This window comes from Rhinatrema bivittatum, chromosome 1 (assembly GCF_901001135.1).
Source record: "Rhinatrema bivittatum chromosome 1, aRhiBiv1.1, whole genome shotgun sequence".
Taxonomy (NCBI): domain Eukaryota; kingdom Metazoa; phylum Chordata; class Amphibia; order Gymnophiona; family Rhinatrematidae; genus Rhinatrema; species Rhinatrema bivittatum.
In genome coordinates, this window is record NC_042615.1 from 276,801,530 (window position 1) to 276,816,988 (window position 15,459).

At 45.7% G+C, this 15,459-nt stretch overlaps 1 protein-coding gene across 1 annotated transcript in view; it reads left to right on the top strand.

Annotated features, from left to right (window-relative positions):
• IDH3B (isocitrate dehydrogenase (NAD(+)) 3 beta) overlaps positions 1–12,221 on the top strand; it is a 105,956-nt gene extending 93,735 nt beyond the window's left edge. Inside the window, exon 12 of the mRNA XM_029595177.1 lies at positions 11,645–12,221. Coding sequence (XP_029451037.1) covers positions 11,645–11,722 — 78 coding nt within the window. The 3' untranslated portion in view covers positions 11,723–12,221. The remainder of the gene's footprint in view (positions 1–11,644) is intronic.
• Positions 12,222–15,459: the final 3,238 nt, after the last annotated feature.

Consider the following 15,459-nt stretch of genomic DNA (forward strand, 5'->3'; position numbering starts at 1 on the left):
TTTGCCTTGCTCTCGGGGATTGTCACCCAAGGTTTCCGTGTTTGTCGGCAGCCGTGGGCGGGATGCTGAGTCCATCTGTCTACACTAAGGAAAACGAAATTATCAGGTAAGTAATTTCTCCATTTCCTAGCATGTAGCAGATGGACTCAGGACCAATGGGATGTACAAAAGCTACTCCCGAACCGGGTGGGAGGCTGCCCGTGGCCCACTTAGTACTGCCCTTGCGAATGCTGTGTCCTCCCGAGCCTGAACATCCAGGCGGTAGAACCTAGAGAAGGTGTGAATCGAGGACCATGTCACCACCCAACAGATCTCGGCAGGTGACAGCATCTTGGTTTCCGCCCAGGACACTGCCTGGGCTCTAGTGGAATGGGCCTTGACTTGTAGAGGTGGAAGCTTGCCAGCCTCTACGTAGGCAGCCTTGATAACGTCTTTGATCCGGCAGGCTATGGTTGCCCGTGAGGCCGCTTCCCCCTTGTTGCTTCCCGCTGTGAAGGACGAATAGGTGGTCCGTCTTTCGTACGGATTCCGATCTTTCCAGGTATCGGACTAGGAGTCTGCCGACGTTAAGATGGCGAAGGCGGTGAGATTCTTCCGAGTCCTTATGCTCGTCTGGCGCTGGCAGCGAGATGGTTTGGTTTAGATGGAAGTGAGAAACCACTTTTGGGAGGAAGGAGGAGACTGTGCATAGCTGTATGGATCCCGGTGTGAACCTGAGGAATGGTTCTCAGCTGGACAGTGCTTGAAGCTCGGAGATGCAACAGGCCAAACAGACTGCCACTAGAAATGCAGTCTTCAGTGTTAGTAGTCAGAGGGACAGACCCCACGGGTGGGTCTGAAGGAGACTCCTGCTAGGAAGTCTAGGACTAGATTGAGATTCCATAAGGGTACCGGCCACTTTTAGGGGTGGTCGGATTGTTTGACCCCTTTCAGGAAGTGGGAGACGTCAGGGTGAGAGGGTAGGCTGCCGCCCTCCACCTTGGCTCTGTAGGAGGCCAAGGCAGCCACCTGCACCTTGATGGAGTTGAGAGATAACCCCTTCTGTAAGCCGTTCTGCAGGAATTCCAGTATCGTGGGAATTTTGGCTGTCTGCTTGAGGATGTCGCGATCTTCACACCAGGCTTCGAATATTCTCCATATTCTTATGTAGTTTAGAGATGTGGAGAGCTTGCTTGCTCGGAGCAGAGTGTCAATCACCGCTCCCGAGTGTCTGCTCTTCTTCAGGCGTGTCCTCTCAATGGCCAGACTGTAAGAGAGAATAGAGTTGGGTCTTCGTGGAGGATCGGGCCTTGTTGGAGCAGATCCCTGTGTGGAGGTAGAGGGAGAGGGCTCCCTGTCAGTAGTCTTCGCATGTCTGCGTAACCTGGCCTTCTTGGCCAGTCCGGGGCCACTAGAAGTACTGGTCCCCTGTAGTGTCCTATCTTGCGGATGATCCCACCCACTAGAGGCCACGGGGGGAAGGCGTATAGCAGGATTTCCTGTAGTCAGGTCTGTACAAGGGCATCGATTTTTTTGGGATTGTGGTTCCTGTCTGTGACTGAAGAAGTTGGGAACTTGGGCATTGGATCGGATTGTCAGGAGGTCCATGGCTGGTGTTCTCCAGCGGTTTATTATCAATTTGAAGGCTGTGGCTGACAGCCTCCATTCCCCTGGGTCTAGACTTTCTCTGCTGAGGTAATTCGCAACGACGTCTTTTCCCGCAATGTGGGCGGCTGAGATCTCTTGCAGGTTGGATTCCACCCACGCCAATAGGGGGTTTATTTCCAGGGACACATGTTGGCTTCTGGTTCCTCCCTGGCGGTTGATGTAGGCAACTGTTGTGGCGTTGTCAGACATGACTCTGACCGATTTGCCCCGTAGTCTGTGCCTGAACCTTAGGCAGGCTAGCCTGACTGCCCGTGCTTCCAGCCGGTTGATGTTCCATCCCGACTCTTCTTTGTCCCATTACCATTGGGTGGTCAGCTCCTGGCAATAGGCTCCCCACCCTCGTAGGCTCGCATCCGTGGTGAGCAGGATCCAGGTCGGTGGGGATACCATACTCCCTTGCTTAGATGGTCTTCTTGTAACCACCATTGTAGCTGGATTCGAACTTCCTCCGGGAGCTGGAGGCGAATGGAGTAGTTCTGGGACGTCTGGTTCCATCGTGAGAGTAGGGCACGCTGTAGGGGGTCGCATGTGAGCTCTTGCCCATGGAACCACTTCCAGTGTAGAGGTCATGAGACCGAGGACTTGGAGGTAGTCCCACACCTTGGGGCGAAGACTGCTTAACAGGTTTCACAATTGATTCATCAGTTTTGTTCTCCTCGTAGAATGACCTTGTCATGTCTGGTGTTGAACCGGACTCCCAGGTATTCCAGAGACAGCTCTTGTTTGTGTTGACTACCCACACGAGGTTCTCCAATAGAGTTTTGACGCTGGTGGTCGCCTGATGACTTTCCTCTGGGGATTTTGCACTGATCAGCCAATCGTCCAGATATGGGTGTACGAGGATTCCTTCTTTCTTCAGTGTCGCCGCCACTACGCCCATGATTTTGTTGATCATTCGGGGTCCTGTGGCTAGCCCGAAGGGTAGTGCCCAGAACTGATAGTAGTGACCCAGGATCACGAAGCATAGGAAGCGCTGGTGCTCGTGATGGACCGGGATGTGCAGGTAGGCTTCTGACAGATCCAGGGATGTCAGGAATTCTCCCAGTTGTATCGCCCTTATGACCGAGCATAGAGTTTTCATGCAGAAGCAAGGGACCCTCAAGTGGCGGTTGACGGACTTGAGGTCCAGGATGGGCCGGAACGTACCCTCTTTCTTGGGAACGATAAAATAGATGGAATAGTGCCCAATATTTTGTTGTTGCGTGGGCACTAGCGTTATGGCTTTTAAGTCTAGCAATTTGGTCAGTGTGGATTCCACTGCCGTCCTCTTGAAAGGGTCATGGCAGGGAGATTTCACAAACTTGTCCGGAGGGATGTTGTGGAAGTCCAAATAATATCCCTTTCGAATGATGGTTAGGACCCACTTGTCCGAAGTTATCTCGACCCATTTTTGGTAGAAAAGGGCAAGCCTGCCCCCTATGGCTTCTTCCTGTGGATGGGTCGGCTGATCTTCATTGCGGGGTGTGGCTGGGGCCTAGACCAGTGCCGGCTCCCCTTTTGTTGTGTTTGTTCCGAAAGGAACAAACACAACAAGCATCTCGCCTGCGGGGTGAGATGCTTGATATGTACTTCTGTACGATTTGAAGTGCTGAGATCACCTGCCCTTAGATGTTCAGGGGGAGGGGCACTGGCTTCTCTTGTTCTTGTCCTCCGGTAGCCGCGGTACTGGGGATTTGCTCCATTTATTGGCTAACTTCTCCAGTTCGCTTCCGAACAGGAGGGTTCCCTTAAAGGGCATTCTCGTGATTCTCGTCTTGGACGTCGCATCGGCTGACCAGCATTGGAGCCAGAGTTGTCTTCTAGCTGCAACAACGGACGAAATGCCTCTGACTGCGGTGTGCACCAGGTCGAAGGTCGCATCCGTGAGGAATGATACTGCTGGTTCTAGTGCTTCGATGGGTATGGTGGCATTCCTGGTCTTTGATAAGCAGGCGCATGTCACCACGGCACAGCAGGCCGCGATCTGTAGCGACATGGCTGAGACATCGAATGACTGTTTGAGGATGGACTCCAGACGTCTGTTCTGGGCATCCTTGAGTGCCGCTTCTCCCTCTACTGGGATGGTAGTGCGCTTTGAGACCGCGCAGATCATGGCATCCACTTTGGGGAATGCCAGGAGGTCTTTGGCAGCGGGGTCCAGAGGGTACATGGCTGCCAGTGTCTGTCCCCCTTTGAAAGTGGCCTCCGGAGCCTCCCATTCCAGGTCAATCAGCTGTTGGACGGCTTGCAGCAATGGGAAATGTCGGGAGGTCTGACGGGATTCCTCTAGGAGGGGGTTCGTCTTAGGTTCCCCTGTGGCACTTGTGCCTGGGATAGCGAGCTCTTTCAAGCTGTGTGCCACTAGGTCTGAAAGTTCGTCTTTGGTGAAGAACCACCTCGTGGTTCGGTAAGGTTACGTTCCTGGAGGGATTTCCCCTTCCTCCAGGGAGTCTTGATCCTCATCCAAGGTGTCCGGGTCCCCAAAGTTGGGGCTTTTGGGCGGGAGAGGCACTTCTCTGGGTTTAGAGGGTCCCGGGATGTTAGTGTCCTCTGGGGGGGAGTCTGTGATTGTGTCATCGGGGGTGCCGGTTGCATGTGGACAAAGGTATGTAGTCCTTTGAAGAATTCTACCCAGGAGAAGGATGCTGGGTCTAAATTGAGGGGCGCTGCGTCTCTGGGAGGCCCCGTTTGAGGGGGGCTCCCGTTGGGGGTAGCGAGGTACAGTGTACTGTTGGTGGATCCGGATCCCAGTACCAGTTGGGGAGGATCCTGACCTGGTTCACCCAGGGCCTCCTTGCACTGTAGACACAGGGCCGTGGCCTCTTTGTGCTGCACGGCTCTACTGTGGCATGCTGGGCAGAGGACCTGAGCCTTGAGCTTCTTGTCCGGTGGTGCCATGGTTTGTGCACGTAGGATTGCAGTGTGTTCAAGCGTACGCTGGGAGGCTTGGTTATGCGCTCTGGGTGCGCCGAAGTTGTGCACATAGGTCGGATGCGCACTCAATAAGATGCGTGCGCCGCTGTGCGCACGGGGTTTACTTATGCGCCCGGCGCCCTCATGCGCATCGCTGTATGCACGGCACTTATGCGCACGCCGGTGTGCGCACAAGTGATTTTGTGCGCACGGATCGAATCGGCAGACAAGACTGATCAAGCGAAAATGGCGACGGCGACCACGCGAGCAATATGGCGACCATCTCGGAGGGTCTCCACGTGGGAGGACCCTCATATCGGACCTGGGTCTAGCCCGGGTAGGGCTGATCAACCTGGTAGCATTGACGCCAGCTAGCAATCTGTGCGGCTCTTCGAACCTCGGAGACCAGAGACTTTTAGGAAGTTTTCTACCTTACCTTGTCTCGGCGTTTCCCAGTCTAGTTCCGGGCGGTCTCCGGCTGCGGGGGGAGAGGGAAAGGTACCTTCACCGCCGCGCTCAAAGTTGCACCCGCTGCCTCTCAGCCGCACCCGTTGAGAGGGGCTAAGTCCATGGCGAGGGCTGGCTACCGGACCGAGGCTTACCTCTGAGTGATCGCGGAAATCACCTCAGGAATTCTCAACTGGGGGAGGGAACCGTAGGTATCACCGCAGGAGAGCGGGGCTTGTCTGTAAAGGTAAGATTTCTTCTTCGTTTTGGATTTCTTTGGATAGAATATTCTAACACTGCATGCGTGTATAGAGTCCCAAACTGCTATGGAGACAGAGAAATACTGAGGAGCATGGCTTCCTGCAGGGATATATGTACTAGGGCTGACGTCAGATTGAAATATGACTCCGTCTCCAACTGCTATCAGGAGCACACTATACCCATTGGTCCTGAATTACATACAGGCCAATACAGCATTTTCGACGCGCTACCTTTACTCCTTATTCAGTAAGGGGTAATAGCAAGTCGAAAACGCGCGTCCAACCCCCCCCCCCCCCCCCCCCCGAGACTAATAGCGCCCGCAACATGCAAATGCATGTTGATGGCCCTATTAGTCATTCCCGCACGATACAGTAAGTAAAATGTGCAGCCAAGCCGCACATTTTAATTTATGAAATTAGCGCATACCCAAAGGTAGGCGTTAATTTCTGCCGGTACTGGGGAAGTGCACAGAAAAGCAGTAAAAACTGCTTTTCTGTGCACCCTCCGACTTAATATCATAGTGATATTAAGTCTGAGGCCCCAAAAGTTAAAAAAAAAAAAAAAAAAAAGTTAAAAATTTAAAAAAATAAAAATTTAAAATGGGCCCGCGGCTCACGGGTTGAAAACCGGATGCTCAATTTTGTCGGCATCCAGTTTCCGAACCCATGGCTGTCAGCGGGTTTGAGAACTGACGCCGGCAAAATTGAGTGTCGCCTGACAAACTCGCTGACAGCCACGCTTCCATCAAAAAAGAGGCGCTAGGGACGCGCTAGTGTCCCTAGCGCCTCTTTTTACCGCAGGCCCTAATTTAAATAAATTAAGTTACTGAATCGCGCGCACAGGAGAGTGACCTGTGCGCGCTGTTTACTGTATCGGCACGATAGTCGGGGTAAACAAGCATGGGTGTTGCTTATTGCTGCGGTTACTATCCCTAACTAATTAAGCTAGATATTTCACTTAGATGGAGTTCCAACACTGCTCTCTACATTATGGAGGGGGGAAGGGAAACAGAACCAAAAAGGTTACTAAGGGCCAAGAGTAACAGATAAGTATGAGAAAAAAAAAAGTGCGAAAGCTTGCTGGGCAGACAGGATGGGCCGTTGGTCTTCTTCTGCCGTCATTTCTATGTTTCTATATGTTTCTGAGTCCATCTGCTACATGCTAGGAAATGGAGCTTTGAATTGTTCCTCCTGCCTTCCAAGATCTCTTTCCTTCACCTCCGCCTCCTTGGCCTGCCACTTCTAATCCCCTCTTCCCATGTGGTTCACAGGTGAAATTTTTGAACCACTCAGAAGGGAGGAGGATTAGATTAGAAGTACTGGGTCACAGAGGAGGGAGGTAAGGAAGAGAGACAGAGGTCCTAAAAGGCAGGAGGAACAGGTTTGGAATTCTGGTGGTGGAAGAGAGAAGCAGAAGAGTCTGGTGTAGATTTAGGACACTGTCAAATAGAGTGAAAGCATGAGCCATTTGTGCTGCACCTAGCAATAGCCCTGAGGGCTGACAAAGTCTCCATCTTGAAATTTTTGGTAATGAAAAAATTCATTCAGATTTGTCCCATAGCAGTTGAAAACCATTTTTTTGTTGCACTGAAATAGACTGAATGTGTAGTTTGATATTTTTTTTTATGTAAGCATTGTGGATATTGCTTTTTTTTCTGCAATAACTGTTAAACAGTCTAACCAAGGACTGCCACTTTCTCTGGGTTACTTCGAATTTTGTAAAAAGTGTGAACAAACTTAGGCTAACCAAAATCTAGTTTGGTACCCATGCTGGAGGATATTTAGATCCCATCTATCTTGCAAGCAAAGCATCTACATTTCTCAGAAATGCTGAAGCCTTTACTACCAGCAACCATCCTGAAGGTAAGTCTGCCAGAGGAAAGCAAACTCTTTTCTAAATAAAGTAATGCAATTGCATTGTTAGCTCACATGTATATAGAAATAAAGGTCAACTAGTTGGAGGTGACTTTTTATTGGACTTACTTAATATATATGTAACTGGTTTTGGGGAAATGCTACCCAAAGTGGAACAGTGCAAAACTATAATTCAGAATAAGATTAAGAATGTTGGTTAGAAATCTGGTTCCATCCAGATAGCATGGGCCTCCCCTCTCTCCCAGTTGAGAGCAACATGGCTCTGCCCAGTCAGTGCTCAGAATGAAAAAAGGTGGACCTAGCTATTCCCAAACGGTAACCCTGCCTTAGAGCATGACCTTCAGCAGCAGACAAGAACAAGGTTAATGTTGAATTTCTTAGCATCCAGTCAGCTGAATCCAGAACAGGTGGGTTATGCACCTCTACCAGAAGATGAAGATGGCGCAAACTGATGTCACAATGTCTATACCCCTGCAGTGACATCAGCCTGCCAGTATTCTCAGTCTCCAGCAGATGGTGGATGTGGATCTCCCTACTCGGAATTGCTTTATTTTGAAAAAGGAGAATTAAGGATATTACATTTCCCCTGCGGTGATACCAAAAGGTTCCTCCCCCAGTTGAGGATTCCGGAGGTGATTTCCATGGTCCCTCAGATGAGTGCCTTGGTCCAGTAGCTATTTTTTTCAGCCGGCGTGGACTTACCTGCTTAAGCAACTGAAAAGCAGTGGTGCGGGAAGCCAAGCATGATGGTGACAGCATATGCCCTCTCCCTCTGCAGCCGAGACCATCTCTGTACTCAGCCAGGTAAGTTTAAAAAAAAAATATATATATATATATATATATATATATATTTACAGAGATGTAAAAGGAGGCTTTTGCAGCATAGGGCTTTTGCCTTTTCTCCCGGTCTCCGTGCTTGGCACACCATTCTGACTTTTGCCCTGCTCTGTGGGAGGTTGAGGGTAGTGGGCAGCCTGGTAGGTTGAGCAACCTCTGTTGACTAGGTCCCACTCAGACTTTTTCGCCACACACCCCATGGTAGGCTGCAATGGCATTTTGTGCACTTTCTTAGGCTGCTCTCTACAGGATTGTCAATTCGGTGTGTGCATCTGACTGTGTGTTCAGTTTTTGGATGCCTAGTTGGGCTTTGTATTACGTGCATCTAAGTTAAGCGGCACCTTAAGTGGCCGCATGCTTACCTGTGCACACAAGTTACATTGTGCACTTAAATTGTTTTTATGGTGCTTATTTTTAAGACATCCAAGTGTTGTATGCCTAATTTTTGGACACCTAGGTTGGATGCCTAGTGTTTTTTGATGTTAAAAAAAAAACAGCTAAATGAACACCTCCAGCCGCTGCTCAAGCGCACTGTTGGTCATTATGGCTCTTATGCTTAAGAAGCCTAAGCGCATTTCTCTTTGCAGTGTCTGGCATCTGCAGGCATCTCAGGCAGGAGTGCCTTTTAACTTGTGCCAGCACTGTTTGGAGGCTCATGAAAAATGGGTACTGGGCGGCCTCCTGCTTAGCATATTGGAAAGAGCATGGGAAAAATTATTTTAACTGAGACCTGGATTTCATGTTCGAAAATGTGTACCTTGTTGACCCATATTACTAACCCTTTGTGACTTCCTCTTAGTGTGTGTGATATTGCATATACTCCTGTATAAGTCGATCTCATGTATAAGTCAATAGGCAATTTTGAGACCAAAATCCATTGAACTGCATTGACCCGGATATAAGTTGCGGTTTAAAATGAGCAGTCTGTCAGGAGGATAAGAATTCAAGAAAAACCATGTCCATATTGAAAAACATCACAGGTCAGTGGAACGTCGAAAGATAGCCACATAAGTTAAGTGGCTAACTGCTAATATTGGAGCTAGCCTCTTAACTTATGCGGCTAACTCCACTCCATTTCAATGGTTGGCACGTATGCACGCACATATCAAGGGAATCTTTTAGTATGGACGGCTAGTATACCTGTATAAGTCGACCTGGCTTTTTTAGGCCTACTTTTCAGCATAAATTTCTCAACTTATAGATGAGTATATATGGTAAGTAGCAGAAGATGGGTAGCACTAGACAGTTCCCTTGGAGATTTGGGAGCAACCAGGGAAAGTTATAACTTGCTGAACTATATGAATTCTAGGTGCTCTATGTGCTTTTTTAACAGCTGCTTTGGAGACCTGCATACCCAATCAGCTCCCCTTCAATTAGGAAGGGGGATGATCAGTCCTCTGAGAGCCCTGTCTAGGATCAGATTAATGGCGATCCAAGAGAGTCTGAGCGCAGACAGGCACATATAGTAGCAAGTCACTAAATAACTGCCTCCCAGCTTAAGACTTCCAACACTTGTATTATGTAACCAATCGTGAAAAACAGCCACAATGCTTGAAGCCTGGAAGGTAGCTAATGTAATGCTACTTTTTAGAAAGGGCTCCATGATTAATATAGGAAACTGAATGGAAAAGTTCATAAACCATGATTAGACAGGTGGACTCAGGAAAACCACTGCTTATCCCTGGGAGTGAGTAACAAAGAATGGATCTGCTCTTGAGGTTCTACCAGCTACTTATGACCTGGCTTGTCACTCAGAGGCAGGATGCTGGGCTTGATTGACTTTTAGTCTAACACCTACACTGGTTGCCCATCAACGCCCGGATCATATACAAATCCCTAACCATCATGCATAAAGCTATCTACAACCATGACATGCCCTGGTTCAAAGAACACCTCCAACTCCGTACCGCCAACAGACCCATCAGCTCACAATACCATGCCACGCTACGCAGTCCCTCCTCTAAAATGACAAAGCTTAAGTCTTCCAAAGAACGTGCCCTCTCCATTGCCAGTCCCACCCTTTGGAACAAGATGCCTCCCAGTCTTCGCCAGGAGCCTTGCCCAAAAAGATTCAAACAGAACCTCAAGACCTGGCTCTTTAAGCATGCCTACACCTAAACCCCCTCTATGTACCCGTCCCCTTCACCCACCTCCCCCCTTGTAAATACCTCCCTCATACACAGTTATTCAATACTATAACTTGTATCCTGTTGTTACATATTGTTATCTGTACTTTGTAAAACTTCTTGGCAAATTAAGTTAACTGTAAACCGAGATGATGTTCCCAACATATTTCGGTATATAAAAACGCTTAAATAAATAAAATAAATAGAGAAGGATTAAGATAGGAGCAGAATGAGAAGTTGGCACGTAGTCTGCAGTGCTTAACTTCCGCTACTAAAATGCGTGATGCTACATCATGTTAATTGCAAAAGGAAACTCTCTTTGAGACAACACAAATATTGAAGCAAGAACCAGTAGTAAATTTGAGATCGATACAGTATCCAACATACCCTTACTTATGAAGTTTCATTTATGTCATGATATGTTCAAAACAAACATTTTGAGACACTACCTCCAATGCCTAAACAGCACTATTCCTCCCACCAAAAACTAAATCAGGATCCATTAACTCCCAACATGAAGGAACTCACATTGACAGTCATTGCACCATGGAGCAGAGAAATGGAGGAGTGTCCCCCACTAAAAATTAAAACTCTCATTCATATGCGTACATTACTTCCATTCCAAAAGCAGCAATTTTGCTCGATGCTCCCAGGCTTTGCATAATTGGAAATCCTGGTCAGTGTAAGAGAGAGTATTCTTGGAAGGAAGCTTGGTGTTTGAGGGCAGAGAGAAGTGGACAGATTGTAGGAGAAATGAGGTGAATTGGTCTTATCCCAAAAGGAAGAACCACGTTTAGGAGTTTGTTTATTATGTATTTTTCCCATAGACACAATGGGGAGAAAACACTTTAGTAGATCTGGCCAAGAATATTGTACTAAATACATGATTGCTGGACTGGACTAGCAAAGAAAAAATTTGATAATTCAATTAGCAAATAAATACATAAAAAACAATTGTTTGTTTTGTTTTCATTCCTGAGGAAATAAGTCTTACAAGTTCTGGCAAGCTGTGTCTACTTAACCACCATTATGAACATATATAACTGTACATACAGCAGGGCTCAAAATGGTCAAAGATTACAGACAGACCTGGTATTACAGGCCTGCAAATAAGTCTCAGGAACTATCATTGAGAACTGGAATACAACACCCCTACTTTAAAAGATGAGGACATCATTGATAGCTGACGGGTAAACTCAAGGAAGGACAAATATAAAAATAAAATACAAGGTGTGTCTATGGTGAACTGTGCATGTCTTATTACAAAGAAAAAGTATAAAAGTAAAATATAATAGGCCAAAAATTAAAGGAGATCTAAGAATAAGGCAGCAACACTACAGCCATGGAACAATATTTTGAAGACTAGCTTGTGCTACTGGTCCCAAGGCTTGCTCTGATAATGCAAAGCATATGGAGGACACTGTTTTCTGAACAGGACAGTTTTGGCAACTGTAGATGTGATTCTAATACCCAATTGCTACATGTTTATAAAAATCCCATTTTGTTATTTGCAAGTGAAGAACATAAGAACTGATGTCATGTCTTTCTGTTTGACCACAGGTGCGGACTACAGACATGGGTGGCTATGCCACATCGGTTGATTACACTCAAGCTGTGATTTCAAGCCTCAACTTTTGAGGCAGAGTTAGACACTTCAAATAGTTAAAATACCATTTTAGATAATTATTAGTATAATGCATAAGTTGTGTACAAGCACCTTCTCTTGAACAGGGATCAAAGCACAGGCTTTAATATACACTGAGGCTGGGGTTGTGTCTAATTGCTGCAGTAGTAGATTTTGGGTGAGAGAATTAATTTTAAATACACATTTTCATTCCATTTAAGCACAAGTTTTGCTTTGCAGAGGACTGTCAAGTCTTATCACCATTTTTGCTTTTAGCATTCAGAATTAAAATTGGAAACATTACAATTTTACTTTGACTTTTTAATGTCCTGTAAACACTTATGTGCTTCCAGGGTGCACGGTTAATGTATCTTTGAATTGTGATTTGGTACTATAATATGCTTTTAAAAAAGGAAAGCCAGAATAAAGATATTCTGCAATTTAGCAGTAGCTGATGCCTCTCAGCAAACTTCTACAAGAATGCTTACTACTAAATAAAGACATTGCACTTTATCCGCCTTCGTCTTGTGTGTATTTTGTAAATGCATTCCTAGTGCACTCAACAAGGTGAAGCAGCCCGCAGAACACCAAATTATACAGACTGTATCCATATGAGCAGGGGTGACATTTTCTTTTTAATGAAAACTTAAATGGGGACTATAGCAATAGTTAGTCATACCATATCCATAGATTATATTATTATAAACCTCACCTTTCAGGCAAAGATAGGAGCTTTAAATCTGTTTAAAAATACGATTTTAGAACATTTATACATAGAAACATAGAAATGACGGCAGAAGAAGACCAAACGGCCCATCCAGTCTGCCCAGCAAGCTACGCACTTTATCCATTTTTTCCCCCTTTTATTCTCTCCCACCTGTTACTATTGGCTTCTAGTACCCTCCAGCCCTAATTCCCCTCCAGCCCACCACCAATTTAGAGAGCAGCGCTGTATCTGCATCCAAGTGAACATCCAGCTCAATTAGGGGTAGCAACCGCTGTAACAAGCAGGCCACACCCTTACCCCATAATCTTACCCACCCCTGTTTTTATTTTTTTGTTGGGTTTTTTTTGGAAATAGCAGCCCTCCATCCTTCCGTTCCGTGAAGGTGGAACACCAACTACTGGCCACTGGCATCCCGCTCCGTGAATGCCTCTGTGGCTACTGCCGCTCCGTGCAGTGTTTGAATGCCTCTGTGGCTGTAGGCAAATCAGCTTATAGTAAGCTGATTTGCCTAGGCAGGAGGAATAGCCTAGTGGTTAGAGCAGTGGGCTACAAACCAGGAAACCAGGGTTTGAGTCCTGCTGTTGCTCCTTGTGACCTTGGGCAAGTCACTTTACCCTACATTGCCTCAGGTACGACTTAGATTGTAAGCCCTCTGGGGATAACATCTGTGATATCTCAGATTGAATGTTGGTATATAAGAAATACAGTTGCATGTGACTAAGCTCTTTAATATTTGTATTGCATCAACCCATATTAACACAAACTACTGCAAAAGGGTGTTAAAGTTAACGCGGAGTTAACCTTGATGCATGTAAGTAGTATAGTGACCACTAAAGAATCTAATATCACCCGATGATCTTCAGTAACATCTTTAATTTGCTTGGACAAGATTATTTAGATTTTTTTTTTTTTTATAAGAGCCAGCTAGATCTGGCATAGTACAAATTAAAGTCCTCAATTTTTCAGGCAATTTCATTCATAATTCAGTTATATAAGTTAAAGTTAATTTAAAAATCATTACTATGACTTCTGGCGATGATGGGCTGCTGAGAGGAAGTCAAACACTATCCTACTTCTGCATTTAATAATCTCTGCCACCATCTATATTTTTTGCTCACTAGCATTCTGCTCTACCATCATGGACAATTGTATAGTGAAGAAGTCATTGGAAATTGTTGGTAGATCAAAATGAATGGAGCTGGATAAGACAGTCACAGAATGACAAAATGACACTGGAACTAGGCCCTGCCATGGATGTGATTTTAGATGTATTGTTGAAAGAACTTTCTAAGGCAGTGACGGAACCAGTGAATAACAAACTGCAAAAAAATCCAAACTTTACATAATAAAGTTGAAGAGCAAAAGTTGAGCAGTATGTAGACAAATTGATTTCACTGAATTCAGAGGTCAAGCGCGTGAAGCAGAAAAATAAAAGATTAGAGGAGAAATTAGATGAATTTGAGAATCATAGTTGACGGAATAATTTACAAATTGTGGGACTCCCAGAATCTTTGCAAAGTGAGGCCCTGCATGTGTGATATACAGCGGGACTACCAGCAATACTGTTGTTGGATACTTAAAATAGGCCAATGATTGTGGAACATATGCACTGTCTTAGGCTGCTGCCAGCAGCTGATAATAAACCAAGGCAAGTGAGTCTTAAATTTCTCAACTTTTTCGACAAGATGAAGGTGCTCAATGCATATCACAAGTTAAAAGAAGTGCGGTATGATGAACATAAGCTATTGCTTTTCCCAGACTACTTGTCTCATGTGCTAGCTGCGTGATGTGAAATGACAGCATACTGCTCTCATCTATACACTAAAGCAATCAAGTTCACTTTGCAGTTTCCTGTGCATTTGAGTGTCACACAAGGGAGAAACCCAGGGATTCACTAACAAATCAGATGCAGAGGAATACATGGCAACATTGACCTGAAATGAGCCTACTCGATTTTGTTTTTCTTATCGAAGATCGGTCTGGTTAAAGCATGATTAGGCAGTCTGTTGTTGAGATGTTTGATGTTAGACATGGTTCCAGTTCTTTTACATTTTGCCTGCTGAGCCCAAGTGCTCTCCTGTAGAGATGTGTTTTGTTTTTCTTTTTCATTTTGTGGTTCATTTCGGGTTCCCGCGAGTTATTTCATTTTTTCTGCAGTTCAGGATTTTTTTGGGGGGTTTCCTGAATTTCATGTTTATGCGCACTATTTTAAAGTTAGTGCGTGCTAACTATGATTAGCGCACACTAATGGGAGTTAGTGCGTGCAATAACACAAAATACAAATTTTTCCAAAATTTTGGAAAAATTCCTTTCGTCTTTGAGCGCTCTCGAGCCATAATGAATTAGACAAATTTGTTGAAATTGTCTAATTCGTTTAAAACGAATGCACATCTCTACTCTCCTGCACAGCACACTACGCAGAATGAGGAAAAGAAACAAGAGAACCGAAAAATGGCAAATAGGCTTTTTTTGGATTAGCTGTGCTTGTGCATGTAGTGTAGGAGTGAAGACTGGGAATGTTTGTGTTGGGTTCGGACCAGCAGTGAGAGTGTGATATGTGTCTGTTTTTGGGGGTGTGATGTTACAGCATGCATACCTTTTTGTCTGCATAGATAAGGGGATGAGGAGTCTCTCTTTCTTTCATGTTAAATGGGGGAGGGGGGTCTAGGCTGAGAGAAAATACTCACATTGCACTTATATAATCGAGTCAGCATTTCCTGGGTCCAAGAAACTCATTTAGATGACCAAGAACATAAATTCCAACGAGAATGGGTGGGTCATTGGTTCTTTGCTTCTTTTTCTTCTAGGAAAAGTAGAGTTTTGATCAATAAAAACACATCCCATTCTTAGAACACACTATGGTTGACGCTATAGGAAGCTCCTTTTAGCTAATGTTTATGCCCCTAATTCATATTCTCATGCAGTTTTTTTCTCTGATTTGGTGGCTAAGTTGAGTGCTTGGGAGGGTTATTCTTTGACAGTGTGAAGCGATTTTAACATCTCGAGCAATCCTTTGATTGCCAT